Genomic DNA, 17,445 nt, shown 5'->3' on the forward strand with positions numbered 1-17,445 from the left:
ACCAAAAATGTTGTTAAATTATAAAGAGTTCATAGAAATGTCATAAGGTTAGTGAAGTATTGAAAAGAAAATAGGTGAGAGGTGAGAAAGGCTGGAAGAGCTGGCTCATCCTACTTAGAATCATAGAACCATAGAATTACCCAGGTTGGAAAAGACCTTGAAGGTCAAGTCCAACCGCAGCCTAACCATAGTACCCTAAAGTACTTAGGTTGTTAAAGAGAGAAAAGTAAGATTAATCTCAATCTAAGTTAAATAAACGGGGAATAAACTTGGGGAAATTGCTAAAACAATGTTAGTTTCTGTCTAGCACATAAAAATTAAAAAATCCTGTATAGAACTATAAATTAAAGTATTAAGAATTTTCAGTGACGCACTGAAAACATTTAGGCAAACACAAGCTGGAAATTATGCAATCCTTAAATTTGTAATTTATTTCAATCCTTGCTAAAACTCTTTGAGTTAAGGTTGTTGCATTGATTTGAAATTACGTCAGTGTGCGAATGGGTGGAATCAACAAATGTACACTCTGTGCTACAGAAAGGGAAATTATTTATATTATCCTACTTGGCTTTGTATTTTACAAGTGTTTTAGTGGACATGCTTATACAAGAATAGTAAAAATATAAAATATTATTAATTTTCCATGTTCATGTTTATGCTTCAGATTTATGGATAACCTGCAAACTGAGGTTCTAGAGATAGAATTCCTTTCCTATTCTAATGGGATGAACACTATCAGTGAGGAAGATTTTGCACATATTCTTTTGAGATACACCAATGTGGAAAATACATCAAGTTACTTGGAAAACATGCGCTGCAGGATTCCTGAAGAAAAGGTAATTGTTTACCTAGGTGACTTGGTTCAGCTGAGTCAGAGCTGATTTTCTTCATAGTGTCTGGTGTGATGTTATGTTTTGGCTTTATGAGAAAAACGGTGTTGATAACACACCCACACTTTAGTTGCTGCTGAGCAGCGCTGTGGGGAGCCACGGATGTTTCAGTTTTTCAGTTTCTCATACTGTCCTGCCAACAAGGGGCTGGCAGAGCTCAAGGAGCTGGGAGGAGACAGAACCAGGGACAGCTGGCATAAACTGGCCAAAGTGATATTCCATACCATATGACATCTTGTGAAAAGAAAAACTGAAGTGGAAGGGTGTTGGCTGGGGAGGCTGCTGCTGCCTGGGGACAGGCTGGGCATTGTTTGACAGGTGGTGAGCATTTTTTTTGTATCTCTTGTTTTGTCTGTTTGTATGCATAAATACATGCGTATACGTATATACACATATACATACATATATATGTATATACACTCCCACACTGAGAGAGGGGGAGTGAGTGAAAGATGGTGTGGCATTTAGCTGCTTGCTGGGTTAAACCACACTAAAACAGTAATGGGCTGCAGCATCTAGTCCCAGTGTTGTCAAGATGGAAACATAACCTCACTGGACTGAAATTCTGAGATTCTGTCAGTGATTTCTATAGCACCAGGAATTTATTCTGTTCGTAAGCTGTGCATTTTACATTTCTCAGGTTAATTGCTGACTAAAAAGTAGAATAATAAAGAACATGGAATCATTAATATAATTTAGTTTATGTGATTTAGTTATATTTTTAAGCTTCGTATTACATTCAAGTTCAGTTTAAATGAAAAAAAAAAAAAGAAAAAAAAAAAGAAAAAGATTTAAACAAAACAAAAAAGAATTTTCTAGCAATAAGGTATTTGAAAAATCCTCTTTCCCTTACTTCTCTTTTACATTGCCACTCGAATAGCATCTCTTCAGACATAACATTGACACACTTTATCTGTCTGTATTATAGTCTTAACAGGGGATCACTCATATGCTTATTGATGGCAGTGCCGTTCTTATTAATGACTGGGGAATGGAAAGAGAATGCAATGCTGTTTCTTCTGTACCTGATTAGATATAAAAGGCAGCAGTATGACTGGGACCGGAGTTCCTGCTTACTGACAATCTCTGAGTTGCCAGTCAAGCTGTTGAGGAGCTCAATTCTAAGTACTCTGTAAAAGGACTACACAGCTTTTAGTATATGAAGCCAAGACTGTGCAGCAGAACTGGTATAAAGCTCTTTTTTTCATGGTTCATTGTTGTATTTTGTTTAACGTTAAAATCAAGTTTTACATATGTATAAAAATCTGGAATAATCTTGTATAACAAGAATTAGAAAATAATGGTACTCATAGATAAACAGAAATACTTGTTTTAATGGTAAATCTTATTACAAGTAAGTACAAATATAGACACTTCCTTTTAAACATGTCTTCCAATATCATCGTTCCAATAACAAGCCTTCCAAGTTAGTTTCCTCTTTTTGATCTCTAGTAGGCTCATCAGCTAAGAGTAACTTCTATGTAGAATGCTTTGTCACTTGGTTAAAAGCCTGCTTTTGCTGCATTCTGGAAACATCCAGGCACTTTACCATTGCCATGTATCTAAATGTCATATGCTATATACCGATTATTAAAATAGGACATTGCCCCTTTGTCATAATGCAGTATCGCTGTTTTGGTGGAAGTGTTGTCAGTGCAGTGGAAAAAGTTAATTCCTATGCCAACCATCTTGCTTGAGAGTGGGGCTTTGCCTCTCATTGCCGTAGAGGCATTGCTCAGATGTTTGTGCTTTTTTGCACTTGAAATAGCATTGTACTTCCAACATTATAAAATTACTGCTTTTTTCTGTTTATTGATATTCTGCAAGGCTAATATAAACCAGAGGATTCCATCTAAAAGTGAATGGGTCTAGCCTGTTAAATAATCTTTCCTAGTGCTCGCTGCAGTAGTCTCCAAAGAACCATAACAATCATTTGGCATGCTGTGCTCATGTTAAAAAGTTCAGCTGGCCTGCTGCCTGCTCACCGTATGTTTTCTTCCTTTTACTAACTAGATGCCAAGCATCTAGTGATTCATTCTGGCACCTGAAATTAGTACAAATACCAGCTCCTGAAGATATTCCATGAATTTTAACATAATTTGTGCATAACAGTTTTGTCTAGTAAAATATAAAAAATAAATAAACCACATCCATTTTTACAAAGAATGGGAAAGGATGACATTAATACTATTATAGCATTAAATCAGTCCTGGCTTAATTCAAAGTCTCTGTTTAAGGTTCTTTCAGTATTGATGTGGAGGTAAATTATCATGTCTTCGGGTTGGTAGCTAGGACAAGAAAAAAGCAGAGCAAATACCACAAGGAAAAGGAAAAATGCTCACGTAAGAACTTTTCCACTTTTTTAGAAGAAAATCTGAATTTTCAGAATTTCAAAATTGAAAAGATTTTCTTTTTTAATTAGAGAGGCCCTGCAACGTAAGAGTATCAACTAAAGAGATCTAAGTGGCTACATCTGGATGTGTAAAACATTCTCTTTAGAATATAGTGCTTACATTAGGTCATATTTGTTAATTTCGTATACTTTTGTGAATGCACATACACCATAAATAACAGTGGTTCGTAGTGGTTTTCATTAGTAGGCATTGCAATATTTAGTCATACCTAGACTCATTCTCCTTGTTAATTGTCACATCTTAATAATCCTCATGGAATTTTTGAGATAGGCTTAAGTAGCAGAGAAGTATTTCTGACTGTATTTTCAATAAGGATTTGCTATCCATTGTAGTGGAAAACAGGAAAGACATCCTACATTCTTTACTAGATCCAAATTCTGTACTTTGCTGACTTCAGTACGATCATGTTTATTCCAATGACTGCAATATCTGTTCTGAAATGAAATAGATTTGTGTAGAGGCAATGTTTGTTTATTCCTTTGTTGTCGCTACCAATACTTCTAATCATGCTAATATACATCCTTTTCTTCATTAGGGTATCACATTCGATGAGTTTAGATCATTTTTCCAGTTCTTGAACAACCTAGAAGACTTTACAATTGCAATGCAAATGTATAATTTTGCAAGTCGTTCCATAGGTCAAGGTAAGTTTTTATAAAAAGTTAGATAATTTTTAACAATTTTTTTTGACAAAGATACAGAGCTGTTGACTCAAATAGAGAGGAAATTGGCTTTTTGTTCCTAGTTTGCACTTTTAGCATCTTAGATAAAATTCTGAAAAGGGTAGGACTTATTTAGAGAGAAGTCTTAGTCTCAAGAGATACATTAAAGCCTTAGGAAGTCATGTAAGTGCTGGATAAGGTGAATGCAGGACAGTTTGACATCAAATCCTGCAGTACAAGGGTTAAAAGGCAATTGATGACACCTATAAGAGATTATTTTAAAGTAGGTGAAAGCATCTTTACATACTGGGTCTCTGAAACTTGCTGCTCTGAAGTTTGTAGGAGGAAACTATCAGAAAGTTCAAAGAGGGACAGATTGTTTTCACAAATCAATAAGTGGGAATTGAAAGGTACATGCCCACTAGAATCTTTAGTGCATGGGGGAGTGCAAATTGAAGTGGTCAAGCTTGGGTACTCACTCCAACTAGGTTCTCAGTGAGTCTGTCACATTAGCACCAGTGTAGTCCTTCATCACATGGCTTTACTAATGGAATATATGGTTTTCTCTGCTCTGTTTCCTAAATTCTGTTTCTTTTGTTCTGTCAATTAAGAAAATGTCATCAGCGTAAATGTAATGTAAGATTAATTATAATATGATTTTCTGGTTTTGTAATTAGATATAGTATAGTATATCTATTGTTGTCTTTCATATAAAATATTTGATAGTGTGTTATTTTATAATAGCTGAGAACTACTTGCATTAAGCCCATTAAATTCAGTTATGTTTTTCAAATTTTATTATTTTTAATGCATAAGTGTGAAAGCTTAAAAGATTGCTTGGATTTCAGAGTTTAAATTTCTGTGTTTAATTTCACTTCTGATATTTTCTCTATGTAGATGAATTCAAGCGTGCTGTTTATGTAGCCACAGGTGTAAAGCTTTCACCACATTTGGTGAACACAGTGTTCAAGATTTTTGACGTCGACAGAGATGACCAATTGAGTTACAAAGAATTTATCGGCATTATGAAAGATAGACTTAATCGAGGGTTTAGGGTAAGGATTTTAACCTTTAAATTTATATTAACTGATTTTACTGCTGGCCTCTTCTTACTTTGACCTGTGGCATTGGGTATGTTGCAAACCAACGGTTCATATGTTTAAACACATATAGAAATCCAAAAGCAGTCTGTGAGATAAATGCCTCTGACGTTCTTGGTTATTTTTTAAATTACAAAGTAATATAAGGAACACATAACATATAATAATATATAACATATATTATATATATGCATATATAATATATATGTATATATATTATATATGTATATATAATATAATATATAACATATAACAATAATCAAATGGAGATCATCAATTCACTCCATACTGTCATTCTGTCATTACTTCTGTATTGCGCAACTCATAGATTGGCATTAAGAGCTCTGACAAGGATAGTAATAACATCTGAGTTATTCTCAGGGAAGAGAGAATTTGTCTTTCTAAATTGGCCACTTTAGGTAAAAAACCATCATCAGATGTTTCAAAGCATTATTTAAAATGCCAAGTATTGATAATGAGTGTTGGAAAGAGTTACAGTGGAAAATATTTTTAATTTTCAAATAGTTAGTGAAGGTCTGCTGAAAAACACTACATTCTGGTTCAAAGTTGCTTTTGATAACTTAACCCTGTATCTATTATTTCAAGTCACAAGAAGCCTGAGGGCAGAAAATCTCTTGCAGAAAATGTAGGGAACTAGCTTGTAAATCATATGTACTTTTTCCTTTAGAGGAATGTATAGGCCTTGCTGCCATCTTTATGTTCAGTGTAGGAAACTGTATAGAAGCAGAAAAAAACAAACAAACAGAAAAAAAACAGAGTATGATCAGTAAAAGTCACAGTTCTTCATCCATATAACAGCTGTTAACATTTTTAATCAAATGCAAAGTGCTGTTCTTAGCTACCGCTTAACCTGCTAGCTAGACATAAATGTTGAACTTTAATTTTTCCAAAAGTTGTATATGATGATTTCCATAATTCACATTTCAGTTTATTACTTCTGTAATGTAATTTTAGTCACACAGAATTAGCTTTCTACATGTAATTTGAAAACTTTCCATATTGTTGAGTCTCTTTAGAATAATTTTATTTATTTATTTATTTATTTGTAATATTATAATCTAATATTAAACTGTGGATAACAGCCACTGCATTTGTGATGAGCTTATTTTCTTGTTGGTCCTCAAATCCTTTTATTATCGTGTGGGAATGATAATTGTTTCATAACTGTTTCAAGATGTCCAGCTATATGTTATAATTGTTTACCAATTGTAAGTGTGCCACTGTCTGTTAATTTAACCAGGACACAGTCTGCTTACTAAGCAATTCTTGTAAATGTTTTACATGTTTCTGCACCACAAAATTCATGACTAAGATCACGTATAATCCCTGAAAATCTATGTCATCCAGCACTATCTAAACTTACGCATGTATATTTCTTTTGCCTTGACCTCTTTAAAAGATTCTAGTGAACTCCATAAAAAACTGTGGAGAATACACAAGGATGTGAGGACAAGTAGCACTTTTCTTCATAAATCAAGTCTAGTTTTATTTAGATAATAGATATCTCCTGGACTGTGAAGATGGGGATATGATTTAGTCTGATTGTTCAGTGACCAGAAATACCATCTTCAGTTTTGTTTTTCCTAATCATACCAATATTCAGGCTTGTTTGATTATTCAGAAATCATTCTTTAGTATTCTAAGACAGCTGCAGTACTGAACTTACCAATTGTCATTTCAAGTAAGTTTTTCTCACACAAAGCTGATTCTTCTGGGAGTCTGTAGTAGCCTGTGAAATGAAAGCTGTAAAAATCTTCCTTTCTATTTTAATAACATCTTTCTCCTCCCATCTAGTTTTAGAATGAGGGCTAGAGAAGACACAAGAACTTTTTGCCCAGAACTAATTGGTGGAAAGTGTCATTAATTGCATCCTACTGTTTGTACGTGAAAAATTGTAGGATATTTAGTGTGGCTAGAATAAGCAAAAGTTTACTCCATAGCTCCTACATGGTGGTGGGCTCAAACACTGTCTTGTGCTAAATCAAAACTAACATACAACTAACAAATCTTTGTTAATAACTATGTTTTGAATCTGTATTAAGTTTTGGTCAGCTATGTTATACAGATGAAAGAACATTATTTGCTCTTGTGCAGTAGTTTTTAGTTAACATGGAAACTTTTGCCTTGGCACAATGTAACCTTTTTATGAAGTGTAAATGCCTGATTTTAATATTAAGTAACTTACAGTTCTTGCCTGCTCAGATCAGTGTAGTTCCTGGGTACCATTAAAAAATATATACTATTAATTATAAAAAATCTAAAAATATCAGATTATAACAGGTCTGTAATTTGAAGTAATTCAACTTTTTAAATGGTTGTTTGATTAAAATGTTTGCCCAGAAGAACCTTGGGGTGATTACAGATTTCAGTAAAAGGACCATTTGTTATAGAAAAGGACATTTTGTTATGATATACTGAAGAAAAGATAAAGCAAAAGTGAAGTGTTACACAAGTGTGGTGAAGCTGGAATTCTAAAAGATCTGTATCCTATTTGTCCTACTTAAAATCATAGCCATAAATTTATAAGCTTGAAAAGAATCAGGTACTGCCTCTTACAGGAACATCACAAATATTCACTTTTTGAGAAAACAAATGTCTTCAGGAGTTTATTTATAGAAATTTCTCTCCTTTGGGAACACAGTATTGTAACCTGTAACTTCGTTTAGTGTTTTGAAACCAACTAGTATATTAACCTGCCATCAAGTGGTCAGTCAGAGTATTGCCATAAACTTACAAAAATATATAGAAATGATTTGCTGATTGGTTTAAACGTATGTAAATAGATTCCCTTTCCATTAAAAATTTGCTTTTTTTTTTTTTTTACCTGAAAGATTCGGGCCATAATGACTAAATGATGACCATTTTACCCAGAACCTACTGTACTGTATCTTCTAGTTATTTGTCACTTAAAGCCATTTTTTTGTATTTTCATGATACTGTTGTCTTATGCTTACCTCTGGCTGCCTTCACATGTTGTCTGCACCTGCGCACTTCTCCATCTTCTGCTCCACAGGGCTACAAACCTATACAGAGGTATACTACTTTCAAATCCTGCGTGAGGAAGGAACTCTATAGCAGATAAATTACGGTATGTGTTAGCTGCCCAGTCTGAGTGTGCTGGCATGCTTGCAGGAATGGCTGAATGTTAAACTGTCGCTGCTTTGTTTCCCATTTCAGAATTCAAGAGTAGGTTATCTGATTGTAAGCAACGTAGCAGCTCAAAATGTCTTGTTGTGTTTTTGACTGAAATGTTAGGATTTTATTCTGGAATTGACAATAATTCATGCTGTCAGTGTTTTGTGAGCCAATGGCAATTTTGTGCTGTGTTTAGGATAGGGAAAAGTATTCTTATGTAGTTTTTGTTGTTTTTTTTCTGTCTGTCCTGTGACCATCTTCTCAGTAATTTCTCAGGTTCCTGTAGCTAATAAGTATTTACCAGTGAAGACTGGAAAAGCAGATTTTTCTCCTTGAGAGACTGTTAGTAGTTTGATTCTACTTTGATGAATACAAATGCTTTAAAAAGCAATAATGTTTCTGCATATTTTTTCTATACCAGCTGCTTTAAAAACAGGCACTGTGACCACACATGACCACCTTGGCTGTTTCTGTAAATCCGCCGTGTGAAAATTCAAAGTATTAGTATTTCTTTATTTTCATTAGCTAATAACATGTGGTCAGTATAACCTAAACATTGAGGCACTGTACTAAAATGCAAGGAATAAAAAAAGAAATCTGATCTTAACAAACAGAACACCTTGTTTCTCATTCTGGTTAATGGATGACTAATGAAATAGGTAAAATGACATTTTGGTAATGCTACTTAACAATCACATAAGAGGAAATTAATGGCTTCAGATAAATTTTTGAAATAAACTTTTGACTCTTACAGAATTTACTTTCTTCCTTTCCCACATCTTTAAAACTCACAGCATTATAATGGTTGGAAAAGACCTTCACGACCACAAAGTTCAACCATCAATCTGACCTACTGAGTCCCTCTTGTTCCCACTAATTCTGCCATTCATTAGGTGATATTTTTTTGCATTGTCAGGTACAGTTTGCATTGTAATTACACATTATACGTTGTTTAAACTGTAAGTTTTCCAAGCTAATGAACAGCTCTAGCAGGAAACTGTCAAAATATTGTACAGCCATGATGCTTTCCTAATAATTTTGGTGAATGGTGTGTGACTGACTGGAGCAAAATACAGTGACATGAAAAAGTCCAATGTCTAATCATCAAGCACAATAAAATTAGCTTGGTGGCAAAAAGAGAGACTGTGATAAAAGCATAAGGTTTGGATAACTACACACCTTGACAAGACCTGAATTTAGGCAATAAATTAATTCATTTGCCTGTTGAGATGCAATAAATTGGTTAAATATTTAAATAAATCTATACAGACATGCACACACACAATTGAGATTTATAGTGGGAGATTTTGTCATTTTGCATGATAGACAGTTATTCTCAAGGAAAATTGTTTAAATTGGACAATGTTATGTCTACAGTACGTGCTGGGAGACAGCACGGAGAAACCAAATTAATTGAGTGCTCTAGCATGGTTAGAAGCAGCCTTGCAGGCAGTAGTATGGAGGTGGCTGGTTAATTTAACCTGCTCTTCTTCCCACCTGTAACTCTCTTGGGTGCAGTAACAAGAATGCTTCTAGTATCTATCTGGTACCTGTCAGATATCTGTTCCTTGTGCAGTGAAGAATGCAGTATAAGCCTCGTATATATAAATCTCCTTCTTCCCTACAGACATGTTTATCAGCTACTGCTCATCACTTGAGCAACCGCTCCTTGTCTCTTGTGATGAATTACATTAACATATCCTGTTAGCTATTCTGAGTTGTTTAAAATGGTATATAGTATATACTTTTTTTTTCAAATTTATTGTTAACATTTCCTAAAGTTTGGAGCAAATGTCAGCTAATGGAAATGGAAACTTAAAGCTAAAGCATGAGAAGTGATATACTTTCTGTGGTAAACTTGGAACTGATGAAAGAGATTAAGATAGTTGGCATACTTAGTGCTGATTATACTGTCGTTTGAATTGGCACACTGAAATGGTGTATAACGATACATTGCACTCGTTGTTTATCTCCACATTGCACCAATGCTGTTTACTTCACAGCATATAGAATGCTCTACCCTTATGATAAATAATTAAAATCTGTCCTTGGGGATCCACTATACAAGCTTGGTGTGATCCAAGCAGGTGGCAGTATTCTTGCAGAGCTTGTTTTTCTACATTGATCTTGCTACAGGGCACAGAATCTGACTTGGCATCAGCAGGTACTCTCCTATAGGGAGAGCATAGAAATCACATTAGCAGAGAGTTGGCAAACAGAATAGAGAAAAGAACTCTGCTTTGAAAGTTGTAAGAAAAGGTTATCCAAGAGTAAAAGGATATCAAGCACCTCTCCTTTGGGGACAGTCTGGAAGAGCTGGGGATCTTCAGACTGGAGAAGAGAAGGCTCTGAGAAGACCTTGTAGCAGCTTTACAGAACCTGAAGGAGGTCTACAGGAAAGCTGAGGAGGGAGTTTTTATAAGGACGTGCAGCAATAGGATAAGGGGAAGCAGCTTGAAACTGGAAGAGGAAAGGTTTAGACCAGATATTAGAAATAAGTTCTTTGCTGTGAGGGTGGTGAGATGCTGGAACAGGTTGCCCAGTGAGGTTGTGGATGGCCCCTCTGTGAAGGCATTGAAGGCCACACTGGATGAAGCATCCTGATCTACTGGGAGGTGTCCCTACCTGTAGCAGCGGGGTTGGAACTAGATGATCTTAAAGATCCCTTCCAACCCAAACCATTCCATGATTCTAGAAGAAATTTTTAATAGAGCCCTTTCAGTAGGAATTCCAGTCCATTTAAAAGTACCATTTGCTAAACTATTTATGTGTTCAGTAACTGTAATAGAGGTTTAATATGTAATTCCAATTTTGCTGACTTTTTTACATTCCTAAAGTTGAATATTTTCTGTCATAATTGTAAAGAAATTGAGATGTATATCCCAATACGTTCTTGAATATTTTAAGATTTTTGCATTACAAGAAGTGTTTGCTGGATAGTCTCAATTCTGTTGATTTTTCTAAACCTGCAATAAGTTTTCTTAGGAAGCAATAATAGGTAAAAACAAAAGGGGTTCAGGTGGGGACTATTGGGGAGGACATTTTCATTTCAAGAAAGATGTGGAAGGCTTTAGTGTGAATTTAGAACCTCATTTGAATTTCAACAATAAACTTCTATCTTCTGTCTTCTGCTTTGTCTTGTGGTTAGTAATATGAAAGCTTTTAGTTTTCATACTTCTCTAATAGGCAATGGCTGAATGCATCTATCAGAAAAAAGTGACAGATTCTTTAGATTTTTTAAAACTTAATTAATCTCTGAAATAGATGAAGTGAGAAATGTGTGATAGCCACATCTTACTCATCTTACAGATGTAACTGGAAGTTACAGAACTTGGACTTTTGATACTGTTACATCTGTAAGTTTAGAGTAGCTAGAATAATGAGGCATACATTTAGAAGTAAATGAACAGTTCACATGGTTCAGTATTTCTTTTACTGATTTTCACAAATATTCCTCTGAATTTGTATACTAAAATAAAAAGGAAATGCATATCTTAGAGCAGTTGTTAATTAACTGAATGTGTTTTTGTTAAATAACACAATGCGTTTTGCGAGTTACGCTTTTTTAATGAAATTGATCATAAATCTGAACTGAATTACATTCTTGTAAGTATTCTTTCTAATATTTCATTTGAAGTCTGTCATATAGTGCTGATTAGATTGTTTTCTGAATATTTACAGCTTCTGAATGTTTTTTAATTATACAAGATGAGTAATAAGAATATATGGAATGTAGGCTTCATTCCATAACACTTGGTTTTAATATACTGTTAGCACAATATTTTAAACAACTTCACACAGCTTAACCAAAACCAGGTATCAGACAGTCTCTCACCTTGGCACTGTAACCATTTGACTCCAGATACTGATGGATTACAATATAAAATTATTTGTAAATACATTTGTAAAATGTAAAAAGGGATACTTTGGAGTAACCTACATAATTCCTATTCCTTCCTTAGTCTGTTTCTTGCTCTAATATTTAATCCTGCTACATCTTTGTGTATGTACTAACAAAAAGTGTGGCATAATGGAAGAAATAAGGAGATCTGGTGATTCTTACAGACAACATACAGCCTAGTGAGACTCCCAGGCTAGGTGTGGGCCATTATTCCTCTCTATTCAGTGTTCACTTATCCATAGAATCACAGAATGCCCTCAAGGTTAGCTAGTGTTAAGCCCCCTGCCATAGGGGGCTTCCAGTTGATTAGATTACTATAGGCCCCATCTTGGTCCTGAGCACTTGTAGGGATGAGGCATCCGTGACCACAGCATTTATTAATGTTACTGTACTACAGTGCAGTTTGAGATTTAAGGTGACTTAGTATAAAGAAGCATTCATATCATCTGCCTAGATTTTATTTGGCTTTTCACGATGCCTCAGTTTCATGAACATCAGTAATTTTCTATATTCTTTATTTTGTGCTAGAGGTGAACTTCTTAGTGCAATGTCAACAGAGAGAAGGAACAAACAAAACTATAGAGAGCAGGGCATACTTGAATAAAGAGGAAGTCCTCTCTTAAAGCTTTTGATATCAATAGGCTTTTTCTTGAATGCTAATTCTGTGCTGTGAGGTGAGGATGTAGTTTGAAAGCTTACCCTACATATAGATTTATAGCCCTTACTTTAAGTACTTCTGGGACATTGAAGTATTTGATCTTTGTGATTCTAATACTAAAGCTCACAGGAAGTCTATATGAGTTTCAGTAACATTTAATGTATTGCTTTAGTGAAAAGTATCTTTTTCCAATTGTATGTTCTTCACTTTTCACAGGAGAGTCCCAGGTATGGTTGGAAGGAATATTACTCTTGTGTGATGACTGTAACCAGTGAACATCTCAGAGATCTATGGAAACAATTTCGGAGACGAGATATGCTGAGATAGAGAAAGCAGGATTACGGGCCCTGGTTAGAACTGTATTTATTCCTATAAACTCTGGTTGAAGAACAGGCTAACCCAGGTGATTTATCAATCTTCCAGTTGCAGTAGAAAACACAGGACTGCTTTTCCACCACTTTTCAGTATGTATTTCATTTAAATGACAAGCTGTAGTCTGATTGGCACAAGTCCTTTTCATAAGAATGCATTTTGAATATTTGTTGTTATTCTGAGATATGTTTCTCACATAAAGGAAAACAAAAATATTACACCTGACTAAGCAAACATTTTGGCAATGGAGAGAAGCTGCCTGTATCAACTTAGACTGTGAATTTGCTTTCAGAAGAATACCATTAAATGTTTGTACTAAATTGGGAATTAGAATGTCTCATGTAGCAAATTGCATATGAGTTGAATGTACAAACTACTCTTAGAAGTTAACAAAGCCATTACGGTAAAGTTATGGATTATAATGTGAAAGATAGGTATTTACCTAAGAGAGGTACTGTATGAACTATAATGTTCAGATTTTCTAAGTCTTATTATTATCTGTATTAATTTAATCCTCTAAAAATTGTACTGATTTTAAGATGTCTTATGAGTACTATGTTGAAGGGAAGTAAAAATATTCAAATTCATGTTAAGTAACACACTTTATAATATTTATTACAGACCTTATTTCCATGTGTATACTCACTTATATATTTCTGGTAGACTAAAATTGTGTTTCTTGTGAATAGTGCACTTTTATATGAAGATGTGGCACTGAGTAGAAATTATCGCTGTCTGATTCACTACTCTGGAATGCAGCATCTGAAAAACAACTCATGTTTGCGTCAAATGAAAAAGCAAAACAAAATATGAATGCATGCAGCAGCACAGAGCAACACTTGCTAATATTTGAATATTTCAAATCAAATACTAGACATAAATTAGGCCTTACTCAGGTGATGAGACTACAGGCAGTCAGTAGCTGCCGTGACCTTTCATGCCCTGTATATTTAGATAATACTGAAACAGTCATAAGAATGCTGTTATGCTTGTGATTTCCTCTTAATTTTTTTCTTTGTTATTCTGCAGCAGTATTTTTTTCTTACTCCCTTTCAAGGCGACTATTATATGTTGCATGTTAGATCGCAACAAACATGAACACAATTTTTATATCATTATTGAAAAGGTGGGCTGGATGCTAGATACGTCTGCATTTGCATTGGAACAATATATGCCTTCGAGTATTTCAAACTGAATACGCTGTAGTGAACTTTGGCAAGGGGGTGAGACTCAATGATCTCCTGAGATCCCTTCCAACCCCTACAAATATGTGCTTGTGTGAAATCTTCTATTACTCCAAATGATTATAAGCAAACTTTTTGAAATTATATTTAGTGCACATTGTTCAAATATCATCTTACATCACGTGCAAATAGAAGACTATATAGCATCTGTGTAAGTACAGCTGTGTTCAGAAGTAAAACAAAATGGAAAGCAGGATGGTTTTTTTTTTTTTTTAGAAATTTTTCTCTAGAAAGTTTAAAAAGGAAAAAAAAAATAAAAAAAAATGCTAATTAGAATGTCTTTTTAAATGTAGCTTTAAGGAAGAGTTCAGAAAGCCTTTGAAGAACGCTATTTGAATTTACATTTCACAATAAATACCGAATTTCCACCCTGACCTCCTTAAACTACTGACAGTATGAAAAGAATCAGAGAAGATTCACATAGGGTTTCTTGAACTGATACAACAGGACATGGATAAGATGTAATCCCTGTGTTTGATTTAGAGAGTCGTTAGTATTCAATGTATCGTCTTGGTACGCAGAGCTGTCACACTGCTTCTTGTCAGTGTAAGTAAAACCCACTTTGCTGCTTGAGTGATGAAGAACAAAACAAATGAGAAGAAGGGATAGTGAGTTATTGCAGGAGTTCCCCTCACTCCTCTTCAGTCACTACTGCCCTCTCACCTTTGGAGTAGGCAGTAGCAACCATCATCATTTGTCTCCTTCCTTACAGCAGGCAACAGTGCATTTTGCTTTTATGGCTGGCTTGAGACAATGTTACCATTTTTCTATATATTTCCTAACTGTAGCCACACAGTATAAAATAGAATGTGAAAAATGTCAGATTAGTTTTTAAGAGTATTTTTTTCATATTTAATAATAATAATAATATATGTATTGTAGAATATGAATATATGTATTTTATTTCAAAATAAATGCACTTGAAACTAATGATCATTGCAGTGTTAATTATTAAAATCGCATGTTGTTTGTGGTACGGCCTGCATACTTATTTGGTCTTCTGTTTTCCACCTGAAAGAGGAATGTTTCACTTTCTTTTGATTCACTTAGTTTGCATAACAGTCTTGAATGATCTGTCGTGCTCTGGGGACGTGTCTGGAGTTCTTTTGCCAGTAACTGTTTCAAACTATCGCTTGTAAAAGTAGAAAAATCAGACCAAAATCTGACTATTCAAAAAATGAACCTGAAGCAAAAGTATAGCAGTGCCGTGTCTGAACTCCCCTTAAAGTTGAGCCAAAGCTGATATGTTTTCAAACATATGTGAGTTCTGGATGTACAGTGTTTTTCCCAGTATTGGAAAGTCCATGAAGCTTTGGTTTGGCACCCTGAAGCTGTCAGCAGGTGGTGCCCTTGGATAGATTAAGTTCTTACGCGCAAAAATGTAATTAAGTACATGGGGTGTGCGTTAATCTCAAACGGGTACTGTTAATCTTTACCACTACCTTGACTTACAAACTCCTCCCACAGGTGCACATTACTGTTAACTAGAAAAGTCCCATAGAAAATATTAGTACTCAAAGATTGTAATTTAAAGTACTCATGTATGTATAAACATGCATAGAAATAGCAACATATTAAACAGATTTAAGTTTTAGTAAAATATTTCTATTCAATGTAAGCAAATAAACTATTACTCCTGGTCAGGTGCTTTGGATTTGGGTTGGTGTTTGTTTTTGAAGCACGCGGAGCTGTTATCCACTTATATGTCCTCTTTAATTTGAAAAAGTAACTGAAATAACATCATTGCACAGGAACTGTTCCAGCTCCTGTTTTCTAACATCTGTTGCAAATTCTTCATTTACGGATTTATAATCCTCCTTCATTTTAAATGGCTACAGCTGTAAGCCATGCTTTTTTAGTAACTGGGCTTACTGTTAAGCAGTGTTAGGTGATTTGCCCGAGGTGTAATTTCTGTTTTGAAAGAATGAAGCCAGCTTGTTCTAACCCTGATTTAGAAGCTAAAAAGCTTGATTCAAAAGGATACATTGCTGAGTGCAGTGCTGTAAAAGGAAAACAAGCAACAAAACCAGCCTTTCAAGTATGGACATCCCTGCCGCAAGACACTGAGCCTTAGTCACATGCACTTTCTAACAAGAGCATGTAAAGAATTTCATGAGATCCAGAAATACCACAAACTGTTTTAAACTGGCAAGCTAGCTGAACTAGTTAACCAGGCAGCCCTGAGTGTAAGGGCTCACTAGAGGCTGCTGGCAGCAAAAATGGAGCTGAGTGTGAGCTGCTGTGGGTCCAATATATTTGCCAGAAGCAGAAATGAAGAACAGGATGATAGTAGTCTGGATTCAGAGAAACTTGTGCCGCTGTGGTAGGTGCTAGCAAATTATGCTTCTTGCCAGAGACAGCGTATCTTGTGAATAGAATGTGCCTCTGCACTTGAAATCACACAACAAAGCATGGCACAAGGAGCAGGAACAGGAATCCAGGAGTCCCTGTTTGTGGCAAATGCCCTGAGAGGCTATCGAAGCCTTTACTTTTCTACTCCAGTCATTTTCTTTATAACTTCATAAGCGTAGTGTACAAATAGCCAAAACCTGGCCCACGGACTCCTGGGAAGGGGAAAGAAAAAGAATGCGGCATGTTGTGCAGAGATGGATTCTGTTGCTTACCGACAATAGAAAGCAGGAACGTGGGCAGGTACCTCATTCCTGAATAATACTCAAACCTAGATGTGTGAACAAGGCATAGAGCTGCCCAGCCCTGTCAAGGCATTTCAGGGCATTACCTGCATATAAGGTTTCAATTGCCTGCAGGAGAACCCTGGTTTCATAATAAAAGCTTCTGTAGCATACACATAATACTTGGTTGTCAAACTGATAGTTCTCTACTTAGATGCCAAAGGGCAGAAACCAGCAGTGCCCACAGCACATGGTGTCACTGAGGTAAGCTTTCTTACAAAGAGCTTTTCAGGGGCATTGATTGCACTCCATGGGGCTCAATTTTTGCCTGATTTCTGCATTGTGCAGAATCCCTTTGGCTGGTTAGAAATGGTAGAACTTTTTCCTGTTTTTCCCACCTTAAGTGGCAAAAAGG

At 35.3% G+C, this 17,445-nt stretch overlaps 1 protein-coding gene across 2 annotated transcripts in view; it reads left to right on the top strand.

Annotated features, from left to right (window-relative positions):
* The window catches only part of MICU3 (mitochondrial calcium uptake family member 3), a 45,554-nt gene extending 30,920 nt beyond the window's left edge, over window positions 1-14,634 (top strand). The window contains exons 11-15 of one of the 2 annotated variants that reach the window (XM_072335107.1): window positions 665-836; window positions 3,840-3,948; window positions 4,864-5,021; window positions 8,101-8,175; window positions 12,998-14,634. In XM_072335107.1, coding sequence (XP_072191208.1) covers window positions 665-836; window positions 3,840-3,948; window positions 4,864-5,021; window positions 8,101-8,169 — 508 coding nt within the window. In that variant the 3' untranslated portion in view covers window positions 8,170-8,175; window positions 12,998-14,634. The remainder of the gene's footprint in view (window positions 1-664; window positions 837-3,839; window positions 3,949-4,863; window positions 5,022-8,100; window positions 8,176-12,997) is intronic. The other variant, XM_072335105.1, reaches the window with a different exon arrangement.
* Window positions 14,635-17,445: the final 2,811 nt, after the last annotated feature.

Source organism: Excalfactoria chinensis, chromosome 4 (genome assembly GCF_039878825.1).
Source record: "Excalfactoria chinensis isolate bCotChi1 chromosome 4, bCotChi1.hap2, whole genome shotgun sequence".
NCBI lineage: Eukaryota > Metazoa > Chordata > Aves > Galliformes > Phasianidae > Excalfactoria > Excalfactoria chinensis.